General features: G+C 35.5%; 1 protein-coding gene across 11 annotated transcripts in view; it reads right to left on the minus strand.

Moving 5' to 3' along the window:
• Positions 1 to 19117, minus strand: part of LOC130684907 (uncharacterized) — a 317150-nt gene that overhangs the window by 125732 nt on the left and 172301 nt on the right. For 9 of the 11 annotated variants that reach the window (XM_057507506.1, XM_057507508.1, XM_057507509.1 and 6 more), the window contains one exon: positions 11286 to 11434. The exons of 1 other annotated variant lie outside the window; for it this stretch is intronic. In XM_057507506.1, coding sequence (XP_057363489.1) covers positions 11286 to 11406 — 121 coding nt within the window. In that variant the 5' untranslated portion in view covers positions 11407 to 11434. Of the gene's footprint in view, positions 1 to 8931; positions 11435 to 19117 lie in introns of those variants that run through there. One more of the 11 variants, XM_057507512.1, reaches the window with a different exon arrangement.

Below are 19117 nucleotides of genomic sequence, written 5' to 3' on the forward strand. Positions count from 1 at the left end.
CTAGGTCAGTGAGCACCTTTATGACTGTTACTTTGAAATCTTTATAAAGAAGATTGGTAATCTCCATTTCATTTAATCCTCTTTCTGGTGTCTTATTTTGTTCTTTTGTTTGGAACATATTCCTTGCCTCCTTATTTTGCCTGGCTTCCTGTGTTTCTTCCTTTGTATTAGATCCACTATGCCTCCTTGTCTAAAAGTAATGGCTTTATAAATATGGTGTCCTTTGGTGCCCAGAAGCTCAAGATTCTGCTCACCAACACCTGATTATCTTTTGTGGTGGAGCCATAGCTGCTGTTGATGCACTGTGGGTGGGGCTGCCTTTTTGCCTGACTGCTGGCAGTGGCTGATCTCTGTCAGCAGAGGCTGACGGCCCACCTCGGTGTTCCCTTTAGGTGCTGTGCCATGCTTTTGCTAAGATCATTGTGGGTGGGGCCACCCTCTATCTGAGGGGCAACTATGATGGCAGCAGCTGGGCTGGGTTAGGTGGGATGAGTGCACAGGGGAGTGTGCCAGTGGCTGAGCCACCAGCCAAGGAAATAGAACATTTGGAACTGTCCTACCAGTTTGGCTGAGGGAGGGTTGGGGAAGCATTGTCTACCTGCCCTTTCTCCTCGAGACAGTTCCCTCCAACTACCACCCCTCTGGTTCACTTTCTGCTGGTGGTAAATATTTCATACTACCAACTCTATGCTGTGTCTCCGTTGGACTGATGGTATGTGCCTGACCTACAAGTGACAGGAGTCTCAGCCTTCTGGAGTTCTTCAACTCTCCCTGGTGTCCAACCCCTTCAATCACCAAAGCCCAGTGCAATGTGGACTCATGTTCCCAGAGCAGATCGGCAAGGACAGATGAGCAGGATTCCTGAGCACTTATCCCCCTACCCCAGTTCTATTCTTCTTCCTCCAGCTTGTGCGCTTGGATGAGGGAAGGGATTGGGTCATGATGGAGTGCAACTCTGACACTTTAACCTTCTCAATATGATTTTCTCTTCTTCACCAGGTGTAGATAGTCTGTTCTGAAGTCTCCAGGTCATTTTCAAGGTTAGTTGTATTTGCTATATTTACTTCCTTGGTGTTTATGGGGAAGGAGGTTTCTGCCTTGCCTTCCTATGTCACCATCTTTTCACCACCTTATTAAATGTACTCTTATTTTACTATTTTGCATATGAAAATCTCAGGAGCGTAGCAATACTTTCACTTAGCTGTAATGAAAGTGAAGGTTTTTATCTTTTCATTCCATTATACAAATTTAGTAAATAGGTTGAATTTTTTTTTGCACTGTGTGTGTATGTCTGTGTTTTAAACTTTGGTTTATTTTAAGGTCTCCTAATTAGAAAACACAAACATTTTTATTTTATCAAAAATATACAAATTTTTTTCTTACCTTATAGAAATCAGTAGACTGTATTTGTAGTGGCATATAATAATACTGTCAGAGGAAAAAGTCCTCTTGTAATTACTCTCTACTTTAGAATCCTACAAACTCAAATTGTACAGAGCCAAGAACTCACCAATCTCAGAATGTAAGTCATACTAATTAAATTTCATTTAAGACTACGGGGAAACTCAGAATGCCTTCAGGTGACACCACTGCCAGATTCCAAATTATGGCAAACATATTGGTGACCTTGAACAACAATCAGTCGCCCACAAGAGCTCAGTCCTGGTTGTATGCAGGCATGTGTATGTATACCTATAAAGGACAATTGGGAGAAAAGTAGGGAAATCTGAATTACAGTGGCTAATATAAAATCTAAGGGTTTTTTTGTAGGTATAAAAATAATATTATGATTATATAGAAGAATGTCTCCATTTTTGAGATTTGTTTGGCACTGTAGCCAAGGTTTAAGTGTCATTCTATCAGCAATTTCCTTTGACATTGTCCAGCCAAATGTGCGTGTTTACTCACTTATAAAAAAGAGACATATTTAACACAAAATATTATGCTGAATTTGTTGTGTGTGATGTCTCATTCAAATGATTAGTTTCTTCATAATCAAATAAATTCAGGTCATGATTTTTACTCTAATATACTTATTTAGTTCAATAAATGAATAAAGTGGACCATGACAGGTCAATGCTGAGTGTGTGTCATGAAGCAAAAACAGTAATTAGCCCAAGTTTGTACATCTGAGATTTGAAAACATGGAGAACGATAGTTAAATTATCAAGAAGTTTTGATTAATGCATTTCTTAGCCAAAACTGAGTCTTTTTTCTTTATGAACTTCATGGTCAATATCAGGGAAAGACGTTTGGAGAATACTTTAGACTCAGGGAAATCCAAAGTAAGTAGTTGGAATCAGCATTTGAGGCCTGAAATAGTATGTTGGAATTAATTATAAAACCAGAATCAGAGATTCCACAATGCAGAAACAATCAATGTCCCAGAGGCCATGGGGACAGCTCAGGGTCAGGAACCAGGTCTCCAGGCAAAATAGGTCAGGAGAAATAACCAGAAGATGAGCACATCCCCACTCAAGTATCCTAGGAGATAGTACTACTTTCTCCCTTAACAACTGATTTCTAATTGATGTAATTATTACCTTCAGAGGTACCTTTGAATGCACTACACCCTCTCACACATGTGTGCCTTTGTATAACACAGCAATCTCTTCCCAGTACACAGTTTCCCCTCTTCTTCAGACTTAGTCTTCTACACCTTTAGGTTTCCATCCCCTTTCCTGTATCTCACTGTGGAGTGGGCGCTCCTCCCTGCCTCTCCCTGCCTCTCCCTGCACTCTCCCTGTGTACTTACCTCTACCACAGAACTTTATTACTCTCATTATTCTTGGTCTGTCCACCTGTATTTCCTTCTGAACTGTGAACTTCATCAGGTTGGAGCCATAACTAGTTAATCTTTGTATACTCAGTGCATGCCTAATCTATACTGAATTAATAAATGGAAAAAAATATAGTATTTAAAACTACATCTCAAAAGTGAGGTATCAAGCCATGAAATGGCATGGAAGAACATTAAATTTTATTACAAAGTGAAAGGAACCAAAATGAAAAGGCCATGTACTATACGATTCCAACTACAGGACATTCTGTAAAAGGCAAAATTGAGGAGATTGTTAAAAGATCAGTGGTTTCCAGGGGTGGGAGTGGAGGATGAATAGGAAGAGCACAGAGGAACTTTAGGACAGTCAGAATACTCATGATACCATAAGGATGGATACATTTGATTATACATTTGTCTAAACCCATAGCCTACCACCAAGATGAAGCAAAATGCAAACTGTGGACTTTGGGTGAAAAAGACACGTCAGTGTAGGCTGGTTAATTGTAGTAAATGTACCCCTGGTGTGGGATGTTGATAATGGGGGAAACCATGTATGTGTGGAGGCAACAGATAAATGGGAAATCTCTGTACTTTCTGCTCAGTTTTGCTGTAAGGCTAAAATTACTCTAAAAAAATAAAGTCTTTTCTTTTTTTAAAAAAACTAGGTCTTTATCTAAGCCATGTTATTAATTTTGAAGAATATGACAATGTGACTAGCATTCATAACCAGAGGGTATATGCCAATTAATTTTCCCACATCTAAGTTTAAAACGTGCAATATTATTCAGTGCTCCAAGTCTGGTAAAATTCTAATGCAAAAAAAATTCCTTGGCCTTCCAATATGTATTTTTATTTAAATTCAGTGCCACTTACACCTGCCATATAATATGGACAAAAATAAAGCAAGGTTTGAATTTTACCTATCACTACTGTTTTCTTCTGTGGAATTCCAAAAAAAATCAATAGGAGAATGAAAACGTCCCAGAATATAAATAACCTCTGTTTAGTAAATTCTTTTTCAGGCTTCATTAAAAATGACTTATATCCTAAAGCTTAGAGAAGGCTGGCCACATAATTTGGGGAACATAATGTAAAATGAAATGCATAGCCTCTTGTTAAAAAGAGGGAAATTAAAGTACAATTAACATTGCTAAAATATACAGTTTCTTTTTCAAGTATTTTATTACTAATAAGATAAAAAAAAGGTACTAGTATTTTTTTTGTTTGATCCATGAATAACAACACAATCTTACCAACTGCATATAAAAATATTTTGGTGTTGTATTATTGTTTTATAAAATAAATAACACTATTTTTTAAATGATACTTTGACCACAAGCTTTGTAGGGTGATTTTCTGAAAAATCTTTTTTTTCATCAAAATATAACCATCTAAGAAATTTATTTTCAATTCATATATTTAAAAAGAATATCAGTTGTGCTTAGCAGATGCAAGACCACAAATAATTTTTTATAATTTAAAATTTTGAGAAGCATCTTTCTGATAATGTGGGTATTACTGGACCTGATACAAGTTTTTAATAGGGTAAGTCAATATTTGGATAAATATCTTTTTTCATTGTTTTTGGAAAATTTTTGTTTTTTATTGAAGTATAGTTGATATAAAATATTATATAACACTTCAAAATATAAGTTATATGCACTTACACTTGATGATTTTCATCTTTCTAAAAATATTTAGCACTGTACAAATCAGTTTTTTGTGTGTTTGAATTTAATTTAAAATGTAAATTTATATTATGGCACTTTAATGTTTCTTCTAACATTTCCTATAAATTGTGATGGTTCTACAAGAAACCAAAAATGGGTTAATGATTTTTACGTAATTCATAATGACTGTTTATGAACTTTATAGCTGAATCTTCCATTATAAGCATCTGAGGGCTTGAGACCTCCAGTGTGGCAACTACTCCCCAGCTATCTGCATATCTCCACTGTTCCATTTCCCATCAGACTTCACTTATAAAACACAAGTTCAAGGTAAAGTTATTAAGAATGTCGAGAAGCCCAGCAGACATTAAACCAACTATATAGGGCCTTTCTGAGAAAGAGGGCCTTTCTGAGAAAGAGGGCACCTGCATGACCGCATAGCTCCCAGGGACTTACATTCAAGGTTGCAAAGGGAATTTCTGTATTTCAATATAATAGAGGAGCCTTGAGAACACTGACATGCCTGGGGACATAGATGAGGAAATCAAAGCCAAAGGGTCGATTTCTGTGAATTTACCAAATGTGAGAAGGAAGAAAATAGCAGAGGACAGCTTGACCCACATTAAAATAAGACCTTGCCCAGGAATGCTTACTTCATTAGAGCAGGTATGAAGCTATCACCTGAACCTCCCTACCTCTAAAGCATAATAACATACCTCATTATAAAATAACCCAAGATATGAATCAAATATTAAAGAATAAAAAATTAGATAGTCTCCATCCCTCGTGAAGGAGTTACTGACTTACTCATTATAAAAAGTACAACAGAACTTTAGTTTTGAATCTAATTATTCCTATATTTTCACTTGTAAATAATTGGCCTAATAGACATGAATTAAGTTATTCAATCATACTGTGTTAGTATTCAATTAGCAACAATGGAGTTAAGTAGTTCCTTCTTCTAAGATCAGGAACCAGGCAAGTATGCCCACTCTTATCATTTCTATTCAACTAATTACTGGAAGTCCTAGTCATAGCAATTAGACAAGAAAAATAAAGGACATCCAAATTGTAAAGGAAAAAAGAAAAAAATTGTCCCTGTTTGCAGATGACATGATTTAATACATAGAAAACCCTAAAGATTACATTAAAAAACATTATAACTAATAAATTCAGTAAACTTTCAGGATACAAAATTAAGATATAAGTTATATTTCTATTAACTAACAATGAACTATCTGAAAAATAAATTAGGAAAGCAATCGCATCTACAATAGCACCAAAAGGAATGAAATACGTAGAAATAAAATTAACTGAGGAGGTAAAAGATTTGTATGCAGAAATCTACAAACATTGATGAAAGAAATTAAACAAGACAAACGGAAAGACATCCCACATTCATGAATTGAAGAAAATGTTAAAATGTCCATACTATCCAAAGTAATCTTCAGATTCAAATGGCATTTTTTAAAACTATTTTTCCCCCACAACCCTGAAAGTACCACAGTATATGTGCCACATTAACTCAGAATTAGTTTCTGGATTATAACAAGAAATAATCATCTACACTTTCCTCTTCATTCACAAAAAACTTCGGACCCTTGAAACGTATTTAGTTGACTCAGGCTAACAAGGTCCTTTTATTCTTCATCTTCATGACCAACCAGATATTTCCATAGCACTAAGAATAGGTTTATCTTTTTCTCTCTTCCTACCTCCCTCCTTCCTTCAACCCTTTCCTCCACATGCTCTTTCTTTCCTAGTGATTTATAACTTTTTAAAGTTCACATTGTGTCCATTTTTTTACAAAGTCTGCCTACAGAATTCATATTTACTCATTCAGTTATTTATTTGATAAATTTTTATTGGGCATTGTATTAGATTCTAGGATTTCCATAATTAAATACACTAACTGGGTGGCTTAAAACAAAAGAAATTTGTTGTACCACAGTTATGGAAGCTAGAATTCTGCGGTGTTGGCAGGTCAGTATTCCTTGTTAAGCCTGTAAGGAATCATTCCAAGCTTCTTCCTAGCTTCTGGGAGTTTTGAGTTAGGGACAAGGTCATGGAACAAGTGTCATGCCACTAAAATAAAGTATTTTTTCTGCCTATTAACAAAGGCCTAGTTCATTCTTTAAGTTAACCTTTAACATGTTGTTCTCCCTTCTTCCAATTACATTAATCAATTAAGTGACATTGCATCCAAGACACAGAACAAACCTCCAGAGCCAACCAGGACAGAAAACAGAGCTCCGGACTCTAAAGGAAACTATATGTTAGCTTTGATGGGTAAAGAATGTCAAGATACAAATCAGCATGATTCCTTTGACAAGCTATTCTTAATACAAAACCTCAAAGGAAATATTAATCATCTGTATACATCATATGTTATGCCCACCCATATTCAAAAACCTCTATAAAAACCCAAACCCTAAATCCTTTCAATGAACCTCTTCTCTCTCCTCTGAGGTTGCCTGCACTTCTGTCTGTGCACTTTAATTTTAAATTAGACCTTTTTGCTTCTTGGCTTACTGTGCTTTGTCTTTGAATTCCTTCTGATGACAAAGACAAGAACCTGGACCTTAGTAGGGCTTAGGAGAGCTAGGAGAGCTCCTCCAACATCAGTCTGCTGGAAATCTTTGTTTTTTGTTTTTTTCTTGGCTTGTAGCTGTATTACTCAAATCTATCATCTTCATGGGGCATTCCCCCTGTGTGTCTTCCCATTATCTTTCCCCTGTATTTGTATGTCTCTGTATCCAAATGTCCCCTTGTCATAAGCACACCAGTCATTAGGTTTAGGTTCACCTAATGACTTAATTTTAACTTGGTAACCTTTGCAAAGACCCTATTTCCAAATAAGGTCACATTCTGAGGTACTGGGAGTAGTGGTCAGGGCTTCAAAATACTTTCTTGGGAGGGATGCAGCTCAAGCCACAATAAGCACCAGTTACTTTGCAGACACTTTTCTAATGTCAGATACAGAGTGGTAGAAACACAGAATCATTGGCTTTTAAGGGGTTTCATTCTAAAAAGTGGAAGGAATAGGTAAATAAATATAAAGAAAAATAAGTATATGATGTCAGGGATCATTGAGTTATAAAGAAAAACATAAAGCAGATACAGAGCATAGGAAGTGTGACCAGAGCAAGAGATATTGTTTTATATGAGCTTTTAGGGAAGGACTCTCCAAAGAGGTGACATTTTAAAAGAAGGGGATCACCATTCAAGTACCAAATCAGTACTCCAGTCAAAGAACATCTCTTATACAAAGACCTGGAAAGTGGAGGGTACGAGGCATGACTGAGGAACAGCAGGAAGCCCAGCGTGGCTAGCAGAGGAAGCAAGCAGAAGAAAGGCAGCATATAGGGATCGCAGAAGTAGCTAGTGAGATGGCCAGAGAAGTATGTGAAAATGTCCCCAGATGCAAGTGAAGAAAAATATAGGACACAATAGAACTTACATGTATATATGCATGTAACTTCCTGTTTTGATTCAGGTCTTTTTTACAACTCACAAGATCTGTTTAAATCAATATGACTTCTGTTCTTGCCACTCTAATAATATATGTTCACTATTTAAAATGCCTCCGAAATTTTATTTTCCTAATATGCTTCACTTGATTTGATCTAATGCAATCATTTCACACAATTCCTTAAATTCACATTTCTTTGGATTATTGTAAATAATATAATCTGTGTAATTTTCCTATCTGTCTAACTTTGGTAGCATTTCCTATCTTTTCCTTTCAAATTTGGGCATTCCTTCAAAATTCAGTCTGGTGTGCTGTGTCTTATTCTTTTACACTAAATCCAATGGGAAGCTCACCAACTCTTATAATTTTAACATTTACTTTTATATGTAATGTTCTGGAATTTAAATTTAAAAAAAATCAAGGACTCTTTTATACCTACCTACATTTTCCACTGATGGAATAACCTGCTTAAATAGCCTAAAATAAATTCAAATCCAAGTTATAAAATCTCATCTTCTTCAAAGGAAAACTTAGATTTATTTCCCTACTGATACTCCCATTTATTTCTGAGATGCTATTATTCAGACAGTATCAACTACCTGCTATTCATCAGTCATTTTGATTTTTCCTCTTTCTCTTTGTCCCTTATGCATTTGGTCATCAAAATCTATTAATTTCTTTATTCAAAATACTGCTCTATTATATATCCTCCTATCCACTGATGCAGTGGTTCACAGAAATTAAATAATACAGTTACACATGTAAATTCTCTTAACAGTACTACAGAGGCTGAGGTTACTGTGTTTATTTCGTAGTGGAACCTCTAGTGGAACTCATGCACTCTTTAATCCCAGAACTCTAAAAGAGCTTTTTACTTACATCAAACCCAATGACCAAATTAAGAGTAGGTCTGACTTCCACTTTGAATAACATTTGTGGCAGAGTTTGCATGCTGAAAATAAATGACCTTTCAACAACAGAACTTCAAGCTGTCCCTTTTACTCCACTTGATCTCTGTAAATTCAATTATGATATGTCCCTTCTCATGCCTGACTTCAGTAACTTGAGTATTCTCTCTTTTTTTTTTAAATCTACCTTCTACATAATAATTTGTCACTTTCCCTTTGTCTGTTCAAATACCCACTTTTTGGTTTAATTGATTTTCTCTATTGTGTTTTTAACAGCTTAATAGAAATATGATATGCATAGCAAATGTTCTCACATTTCCAGTATACAAGATTTTTTTTGAGCTATATTCACCAGAACTGTGCAATGATGACTACAAACAATTATAGAACATTTTCATCATGACAAAAAGAAATGCCATACCTTTAGCTGTCACCTCCTAATTTCCTCCATCTCCCACACCTCTTGGCAATAATGAATCTGTTTTCTTTATATATTTAGCCTATTCTGGACAGTTCATATAAATGGAATCACATAATATATGTGCTTTTGTGACTAGCTTCTTTCACTAGGACAATGTTTCAAGATTTATCCATATTATGGCATATATCAGTACTAGGTTCATTTTCTATGGCTGATTGACTTTTCATTATATGGATATACCAACTATTATTTATCCATTCACTAGTTAATGAACATTAGAATTGTTTCCAACTTTTGACTAACATGAATAAGGTTACTATGAACATTCATACTAAGGTTTTTATGTGGACATAATGTTCCCATTCCCTTGGAAATACACCTCTGGTGGAATCGCCTAAATAAAGCCTGTTGAGTGCTCCTGCCACCTTGTGGCCTTGTCATTGTCCTTGATCAGAACCAAAATATCCAGAATTCACTACATCCCACTCTTTAGAAAGAACAAGGCAAAAACTTGGATTTATTGAATTTCTAAGAAATTCTAATTTTTATTCTGCATGCTATTATAAAATATACTAAGTTCATATAAATTCTCCTATTTATAAACTAAGGATCTGAAATTGCAGACATCATGATGTACTCCATGCCACAATAAGAGCAAATGATAAATGAAACTGAGTCATAAAACTAGGCCTGTCTCAAGCTTATTCCACTTGTCTGAGCGGCTTAAGAGTGACAATGGCAAAAAAGTATTCTTATAATACTTCTTGAAGAAGACAGTATTTTTACATTTTTTAAACAATTAAACTGGGACCCAGGGAAGATGAAGTGTCTTGCCCCAAGGCGGACTTCCGGAGAGTGAAGGGTCAGACTGCCTCCAGAGTCCTGGCCTGATCAAACCCAGCTTTGCTGCTGAGGGCAGGGTGGTAACAGGAACCAACTTTTATTGTAAAGCCAAAAGGGGGCATTCAGGTTGGGGAGAAAAATTAATATACACACAAAAACCAAAAGGAGGGGATAGGAAGTTAGGAGTTAAGAACTGAATACAGTAGTGAGTAGCCTCTTGTTTCCAAATAAAAGCAGGATGTTTTGCTAAGGAGATGACAGGTGAAATGTCTACCCTTTGATTTAGTAATTTCACTCCTGAGGGTTCATACCATCAAAATAAAAGTGTCAATGCATCAATACTGAAATGACTCTGTCTGTGGAATCTAAAAAGTTAAGCCTGTGAAAACAGAGAGTAAAATATTGAGAAAGAAAAGCAAAAGTATGACAAGTAGACATGCATGTTTTCTGTAAAATAATCATGACAAAATGTGTACATAAAAATATGTATAAAGAATTATATTAATACAGATTGTGGGGAGCAGGGGTAGAGTGCAAATAGATTAAGAGACTCAGGAAGCAAGTGGCTGTCATAATTCAAATCTCAATTATTAACTACAGTTTTACACCTCTTCTGCTTTTTTTTTTATGGATCCTAACTAAAGTGAGATACTAGAGCTAGAAAAAAAATTTTGAAAAACATCTCCAGAAAGGACAAGTACACATGTATTATTTAGATTAATTTCCAAGTTGATTACTTACGCCAACTTCTTTTTTTATTTAAAAAGATAAGCATGTAAAGCAAACCTAAAATATGCATTAGCTCATTAAAATTATCATTCACTCACTTCATATTACAGTGTCTCTGCAAAAAACTGACCAAAGATTTATACAACAAATAAACACCATGGAGACAACAATGCTTCAAATCAGAGCTCAAAGCCAGTAGACAGCAGAACCCAAAACAAGGAGTAGAGCACTGGCCTTCATCCGGCAGTTACAAATGTATGACAGTGAGGAAACAGGAAAAGAACATGTCAGACCAGGAAAAATGATGCATGGCCTTGGTGGCAACTGAAGTACCACACTCCGGGAGAGACAGAGCAGGCCATTCTGCAGGTGCATCCACTTGGTCCGTGGATTTTTCCATTTGGACTATAGAGAGGAAACATCACTCCATGGGAGAAAGAAAGAAGAGAAATGTATTTACCTGCCTCTCTCCCATCTCCAATTCCCCACTGTTTGAAGTTCACTTCATAGGAATTAACTCCTCTGCACCTCAGGACTGCATCAGAAGCCTCCTTCAGTGGGGGCTGTATATCAGGCCCCATACCCTGCAGCGTCGTTCTTTAATCAAACCTGAAAGCAGAGGAGCAACACAGAAAGTGTGGAACACAGTCACAGTGAGAGAACAAGAATGGGTAGTCAAGGGAACTGGAAAGCACACAAAGGCCCCATTCACCACAAGCAGCTTGAGTTAGAATGCAAATACCGACTGTGATTAAGATCTATGAGAAATACTACCTTTGGCAGGAAAAATTTATTTCTATAAAGTAATAAGAATCCATACTAGCCAATTTCATTTAGGACTATGAAATATATTATTATATTTATATTATTTATATTATATATTATATATATATTATATTTATCTATTGAGCATAAGGAAAAGTCATCAATAGAGAAAAGGAAATCTCTTTAATGGATCTGTTGTAAAGAGGCCAACTGGTTAGAGCTTGTTTATTCAAAGTTTAACAGTACACCCCAGTGAGTTAAATAAGAGGATGCTTTCATTTAAAAAACAATACTAAAAATTAAAAAAATTGTATCTTAGTATGAGCAATCTATTCTAGTAACATTTTAAAAGGAACCTTTTTAACCAAAAAACAGATAACATTATTTCAGAATCAAGAAATCCTTATTATCTTAATTCAGCTTGGCACTCCATTTTATCACAAGAGCAAAGGTGGGCTTAAAATACGATTCCATTTAATTCCTTGTGGAAAACACTATGCTTTGCAACATTTTTTTTAAGCAGAATAATAGCAAGTTCAAAGGCCTCATAGCTAGGAAGAATTTGACACATTCTAAGAACTGAAATAAGGCAGTATAGCCAGATAACAAACAGACTCTACCAAAGGGTTTGGTTATTATTCTAAGTTTGAAAGAAAGGTAATAAAACATTCTAAGTACAGAAAATATAAACCCAATGTACATTTGGCAAGGTTAGCTGCTATGTCTGTTGAAGTGTGGCAAGAGTAGGAGCTTGGAGATGACTCAGAAGAGCTGCCTCCCAGGTATTTGTGCCACTCCAGGAGGTAGCCTCATCCAATGAGCGGTTGATGTGGAGAAGGAGAGGCAGCGCTCTGTTTTCTTAAATTAGTACAATTCTGAGGGGCCATTCTGGCTTCATATTACCTCTGGGATTGGCTGAAGACTTTGTGGCACCTGTTCCACAATTAAATTTTCCCTATGCTACATCTCACTTCCTCCCTTCACAGGTACTTTTCTAAAGATTCTCACCATAATCTTTCTGCATATATTGTTTGAGAGTCCATTGCAGATTAAAGCTATAGATTTTGTCCAATTTCAATACATATAATAAACTAAACACACATTTCGTCACTTGCCCTATGTAACACCACTACTGTAAAGAAAGAAAACTTGGTGAAATACCTGAAATTCAGTGGAAGTTCATGCAGCATTAGAAAAAACTCAGGAGCAAGTTAATCAAAAAGAGGCTCTCGGGGACACCCAAGCTGAACATGCTTCTGATGTCACAACAATCTGATTTGACAACCCTGAGTAGCTAGCTGACATCCAATTATTGATAGATGCTAGAAGGTAAAAAGCAGGCCCATTTCAGCCTGATTTAAGAATTCTCTGTTGGGCCATTTTACCTCCCAAGAAATACGGAGCACAGTTCAAACCTATTGTTTGGCTTAGACCACAACTCATGTTGACTTCTTCAGCTGCCCATTCTTTCTTTCCACTCACTTACAAAGGTAATGATCTCAGATGCTCCCTAACCAAAAGTCCTGCATGCTAAATTCCATCTCAGATTCTCCTTCCCTGGGAATGCAAGTTATGATAGCATTTATAATCTGAAACTTTAAAAATAGATGCAGCCTTTAAAAAGAAAATCTCTTTTGCAACACCAAGGATGAACCTGGGGAACAGTATGCTGAGTGAAATAAGCCAGATACAGAAAGACAAATACTGTACGATCTCACTTATATGTAGAATCTAAAAAGCCAAACTCTTGAGAGCAGAGAGTAGAACAGTGCTTTCCAGGGGCTCTGGGGTGGAGGGAAATAGGGAGATATTGGTCAAAGAGTACAGTGGTTCAGTTAAGTAGGATGAATAAGTTCTGGACATCTAATGTATAGATCTGTGTGACTGTAGTTAATAATACAGGGTATGATACTTGGTGGTATATGTGAAATGTGTTAAGAGTATTGATCTTAAAGTTCTCACCACATAAAAAAAATTGTAACTGTGAGATGATAGATACATTAAGTAGCTTCATTGTATCAATCATTTCACAATGTATATCAAAACATCATATTGTACATCTTAAATGAATACAATTTTTGTCAAGTGTACCTTCATAAAGCTGTAAAAAAATAAAAACTTGATATATAGGGAAGATTAATAACTTGGAAAATAGGAAACTAAAGAAAGGAGAATGATATCTCCAAGGGGAGTCTAATATCTTCTATTTCTTTTCTCTCAGCAATTATTTATTAAATGCTTTCTACATGCCAGACACAGATTTATGTGCTGGGGAAACAACAGTGAAGAAGAAACGCAGGCTCTAATTTCAGAGAGTTTATGGCCTAATGGGACAGATGGACATTAATTAAATAATCATAGAAATGTGAAATTACATAATTTCACATTTATGAAATGTGATGAAAGAATCTATGAAAGAATCAACTTTCACTGTATGTGACAGGGAAACTTATTTGAAGAGACAGATTTCCAAGAGAGTAATTTTGAACTGAGGTATGAAGATGAGTAATATTAATGATACAAAGTTTGAGAACGAGAAGCAATTTTCAGGCAGAAGGGGCAGTACGTACAAAGGCAGGCAAGATACAGCACATGCAAGAAACTGAAAAGGGGCCAGTGTGGACAGAGCTCCCATTATGAGGGACGAGTAAGTGAGGAATGAGATTGGAAAACTAGGAATAGGACTAATCCTGAGACATTCTAATCAATGTTTTAACTTAATATATCCTAAGAATAATGAGAATGAATTGAAGGGTTTATGTATGGAGGTATACTGAGCTGTAAACAAAGAAAAACTGAGAAAGTAACTTAAACACATAAGACACTGTCTCACTTAGTAAGTAATCTGGCATTACGTGTCCAGAGCAGGAGCATTTATTCAAATATGTCACCAAAATTTCAGACTCTTTTTATTTTTCTGCTTCCAAATCATTAGTACACAACATTTATTCTCATGTATTAAGATAACTGCTATCATCTCCAAAAAGTAGGGAAGGCCATAAAGGGCAATGGCAACAAATGTAGTCTTCCTCAGATTCTGCAAAGCTACAGTAACTAGAGGGCAGTAGTAGCATAATGACAGATACACAGAGCAACAGAACAGAACTCAAACACCAAAGAGAAATGCTTCCACGTATGGCCAACTGATCTTCATCTAGGGTGCTAATTTAATTCAACTGGGAAAGAAGTCTTTTTGAAAAATGTTGCAACACCTGGACATCCACATGCAAAAGAATGAACTGGGTCCCTTACCCCAGGCTATATACAAAAATTAACACAAAATGGATCAGAGACGTAAATGTAAGAGTTAAAACTATAAAACTCTTGAAAGAAAATCTAAGTGTAAACATTTCATGATGCTGTGTTAGACAATGGGTTCTTAGATATGATACCAGAAGTACAAATGAAGAAAAAGAAAAGATTAAATGAAATTTAACAAAATTAAAACTTCTGTGCTTCAAAAGATAACATTAAGTAAATGAAAAAATCAAACAACAGAATGGAAGAAAATATTTTCAAATAATATATCTGATAAGGAGCTTATATCCAGAATACATGTAGTGTTCTTAAAATTCCATGCATATTCATGCACAAAATATGAACAGCCCAATTCATAAAAGTGGAAAAATATTTAAATAGGTATTTCTCCAAAACATATATATAAATGGTCAATATGCACATGAAAAATGATCAACATTGATAATTAGAGAAATGCCAATCAAAGCCACAGTGACACCCCCCTTCATAATCACTGACAACAGCAGCATCAATTGTTAATGACGGTCTGACCAATTAAAACCCTCGTATACTGCTAGTCAGAATGGAAAATACTACAGACACTTTGGAAAACATTCATTCAGTTCTACATAATACTAAACACAGAATCATTGTGCAATTCCATTCCTAGATATATGTCCAATATAAATGAAAATCTACATCCACACAAAAATACATGTATGGTTCACAGCAGCATTACACACAATAACCAAGAAATGAAACAAATGTTCATCAGGTGATGAATGGATGGATTAAATGTGGTATATCCATACAATGTAATGTTATCCAGCAATAAACAGGGATGAAATATTGATACTGTTACCATTCCTCTTTGATCCCCAGGATCCCGTCTTGAAGGTGATGAAAAATGAGAACAACAGACCAAAGCACAGAGCAACTGACAAGAGTATTATTAATGTAAAGGAAGGAAGATAAGCTTAAATGAGAACAGACTCCTGCTAATCGGGAGGGGCTCCAAGAGAGGACACTGGTGGGGCTGACAGATGTTACTGGCTGAGATGCTGTTTTTCTCAGGATCATGTCTCAGAGGCAACAAAGAATGAAGCCAACGGAGAAGAGTACAGAACAACTAGCAAAGCTTTTACTGAAGAGTGAAAGGAAAAAGGCTCCTGCTAATCAGGGAAGGCTCCAGGCAGGATGCAGGTGGCGCTGCAGTGTCTGAGTGTTTATAAGTACTGGAAAGGAGGAAGTCTACCTGATTAGCAGGGCCTTGTTGCTAGGGCTGGGGTGAGACTTAAGGTTTTCTTGGCTCTCTCTCTCTGCTTGTTCTGGTGGTTTCTTTGTTGACTATGTGCATTAGTTCCCCTTTTTGTTGACCATTATTGGTGTTTTCATTGACAGTTTACTGGGGCCGCCCTGTCATGCCTACCCATTCCACAACCTCCTGTCTCAGTATATTTGCAACATTGCTAATCATCGAATATATTATGTTAAGTGAAAGAAGTTAGTCACTAAAGATCTATATTGATGATTTAATTTATCTGAGATTTCCACAATAGATAACACCATAGAAATAGATTACGGGCTACCAGGAATTGGGAAGATGAGGAGAGAATGGAGAGTTACTAGCAATGGGTCCAAGGTTTCTTTATGAGGTGAAAATGTTCTAAAAGTACACAGCATAAAAGTCATGCAACTTTGTAAATATACTAAAACACTGACTTATAAACTATAAAAAAATGAATCTTGTGGCATGAGAATTGTACTTCAATAATGCTTTTCTTTGCTATTGGATGTTTTTAGATGAATACTGGAATAACCTGTGTAAAAGATTATGGTTAACCACTGTAGTAGAGTCACCGTAGCCTACAAAAGCTGTTAAATTTGGTGGTGAGATGATGGATGGCCAGGAATTACAGTCAGAGCATCAGTATAAAGTAACATTTGGTAACTAACACTTGAGGTGAGTTGATCTGTGTTTCCTGCTGCTTTTTATTTACTAAATATTTTAATGACTACATAATGAATGAATCAGATTCTAGAAGCTAATTTTCCCCCACTCTCTCAGTTTTACTTATTTATGCATAAAGTGGTTGTGGAATAAATTATAAGATTAGAACATTGATTAATTCGACATTAACATTAGAAGAAACTGAAGGTCACTACTGTAATTAAGGAAAACCTGTAAGAGAAAATTATCTTACTAAGTTAATCAACTTGTTACTATACTTCTCATCAGTATTTGAAAGAGTTAAAGGTTAAGGATTTCTGCAACCCTCAGATGACAAAAAAAAAATCATATGTTCATCCTAAACTAACCATTTTCTTTCCAAATATGAAATTGTAGAACATAGTTTCCCAGTTTCCTTACTCATACACATCTACTTATGAAAACAGATAAGTTATAATGAACCTGAGAGGGATATCTTGCTCACTGCCAATATCACACTCCTGTTCTTAATATTTCTTGCTCTTGACCATCCTAATTCTTGTAACATACAAAGTATCTGCTTACTGCCAGAAGTGAGGATAATTTCCCTTTGAACTGACCCTCCTACCAAAGCAGTAGTAAGACTTTCCCTTCTTATCTATTTTCTATTAGTTTTACCAAAAAAAAGGGCAAAGTATGCTTTAATTCTGATGATCACAAAAATATAAAGCACTGTTATAGCTCAGCTAGAGAGGGTGAAGGTCTTTCTAAGTTTAAATCTGTAAATGCCTACTATTTTATTGTTGCTATGAGAATTAATGTTAACTAAAAAGTTTTATTTAGTCTTCAAAGTATAAAAATTTATGGAATATCATGAGGTTTGTGATGACTAGGAAAGTATCTTTGTTACAGGAAATTGCATCCTTGATCTACTACATATGTTTGTTTCAGGAAGTTGTACTTGTATCTTAAAGCAGTAAACACAGTTGCTACATAATTTACCCAGCCCTGCTAGTGGTCTCATCTTTGTATACTTGATCCACCATTATATCTAGTTTATCTGATTAGTCAGGAAGTATTCTTTTCTTTTCTTTCTTTTTTACTTTACTTTTATTCTAGGGAATAGAATTTGGATCTTTCTCATACATTCCAATCCAAATACTGCTTGAAACCATGTTTGCATGAGAACAGCAGCAGTGCAACCTGTATTAAGTTAAAGATGTTTAAGTGCTCAACAAGGGGTTAAAACTTTGATCAGCTAGGCAGTCTCTGGGACCATTGAGATTTTGATCTGCAATTTCCCAGACATTGTTTGCTACATTTAGTGTCTAGATTAGGAAGAGTCTCTGTACCTTCCCAGTGAAGTTTTACTGTCTGGATAGTATTCCAGTATATTACACTCATGGCAGTGTTGACGGTGGTGGTAGTGATGAGGTGGTGGTAAATGATAATGGTAAATGGCAGTGTTCTTGAAAGACGATTCTCTAACATGTCTGCATATCAGGGGCAGTTGTTATATTTACACATTTCTGACTACACCATACATGACTGACTTAACGATGTCTGAGTTGAGGCTCAGGAATCCCTTTGTTCTAAAACATTCGTGGGAGATTTTCTTGAAATCAGTATGTGAAATGACATTTAGGAACAAACTGTCTAAATCTCACTAAGCCATTAAGGAAGGAGTCTCTTATTAGATTATAAGCACATTTCATCACATTTATTGTTAATGTGCAAAGGAATTGTATACTCTGTTTATAAGAGTTGAAATTCATTTATAGCTTTTATTATGAAATACTTCCTAGATAATCGTAAACATAAAAGAAGACTCAAAATAAAGATTATATTATCCTTTTTATACATTTTAAGATATTTTAAAATATCTGAACAAGTATGTTTTAGGAACAGATTATAAAGTCAATATGAATCAAGAGTAAAACTAAAATGGATGATATAATTTAACCATGTCCACCTGGAATAATTTACATATCAGCAATGAGGGCCAGAGAGATGATATGGTTTTTCCAAAGTCACTCTTATGGTTTCAGAATCAGGATTTTAACTCTTAAATTTCAGTTTAATAAATCCCTTATTACACCATACTGTTTCCTACATAATTAATAAATTATAATTCCTTGTTTTTTCTATGATATGGAAAATTCAGTAATTCCTTTCAAAACATAACTGTTTTGAAAAGAGAAGTTTGGACATTCAACAAATCAGTAATAATGTAAGGTTTTCAAACTTTGCTAATTAGTTAACTTAATTTCCTTCCCGAGTCCCTTCTGATACCTTGTCCCTCAGCTGTTCTTTAAAGCTCTAGCATAATTAATTCAAATTATTATGAAGTACTTGAACAT

Source organism: Manis pentadactyla, chromosome 9, assembly GCF_030020395.1.
Source record: "Manis pentadactyla isolate mManPen7 chromosome 9, mManPen7.hap1, whole genome shotgun sequence".
Classification (NCBI taxonomy): domain Eukaryota; kingdom Metazoa; phylum Chordata; class Mammalia; order Pholidota; family Manidae; genus Manis; species Manis pentadactyla.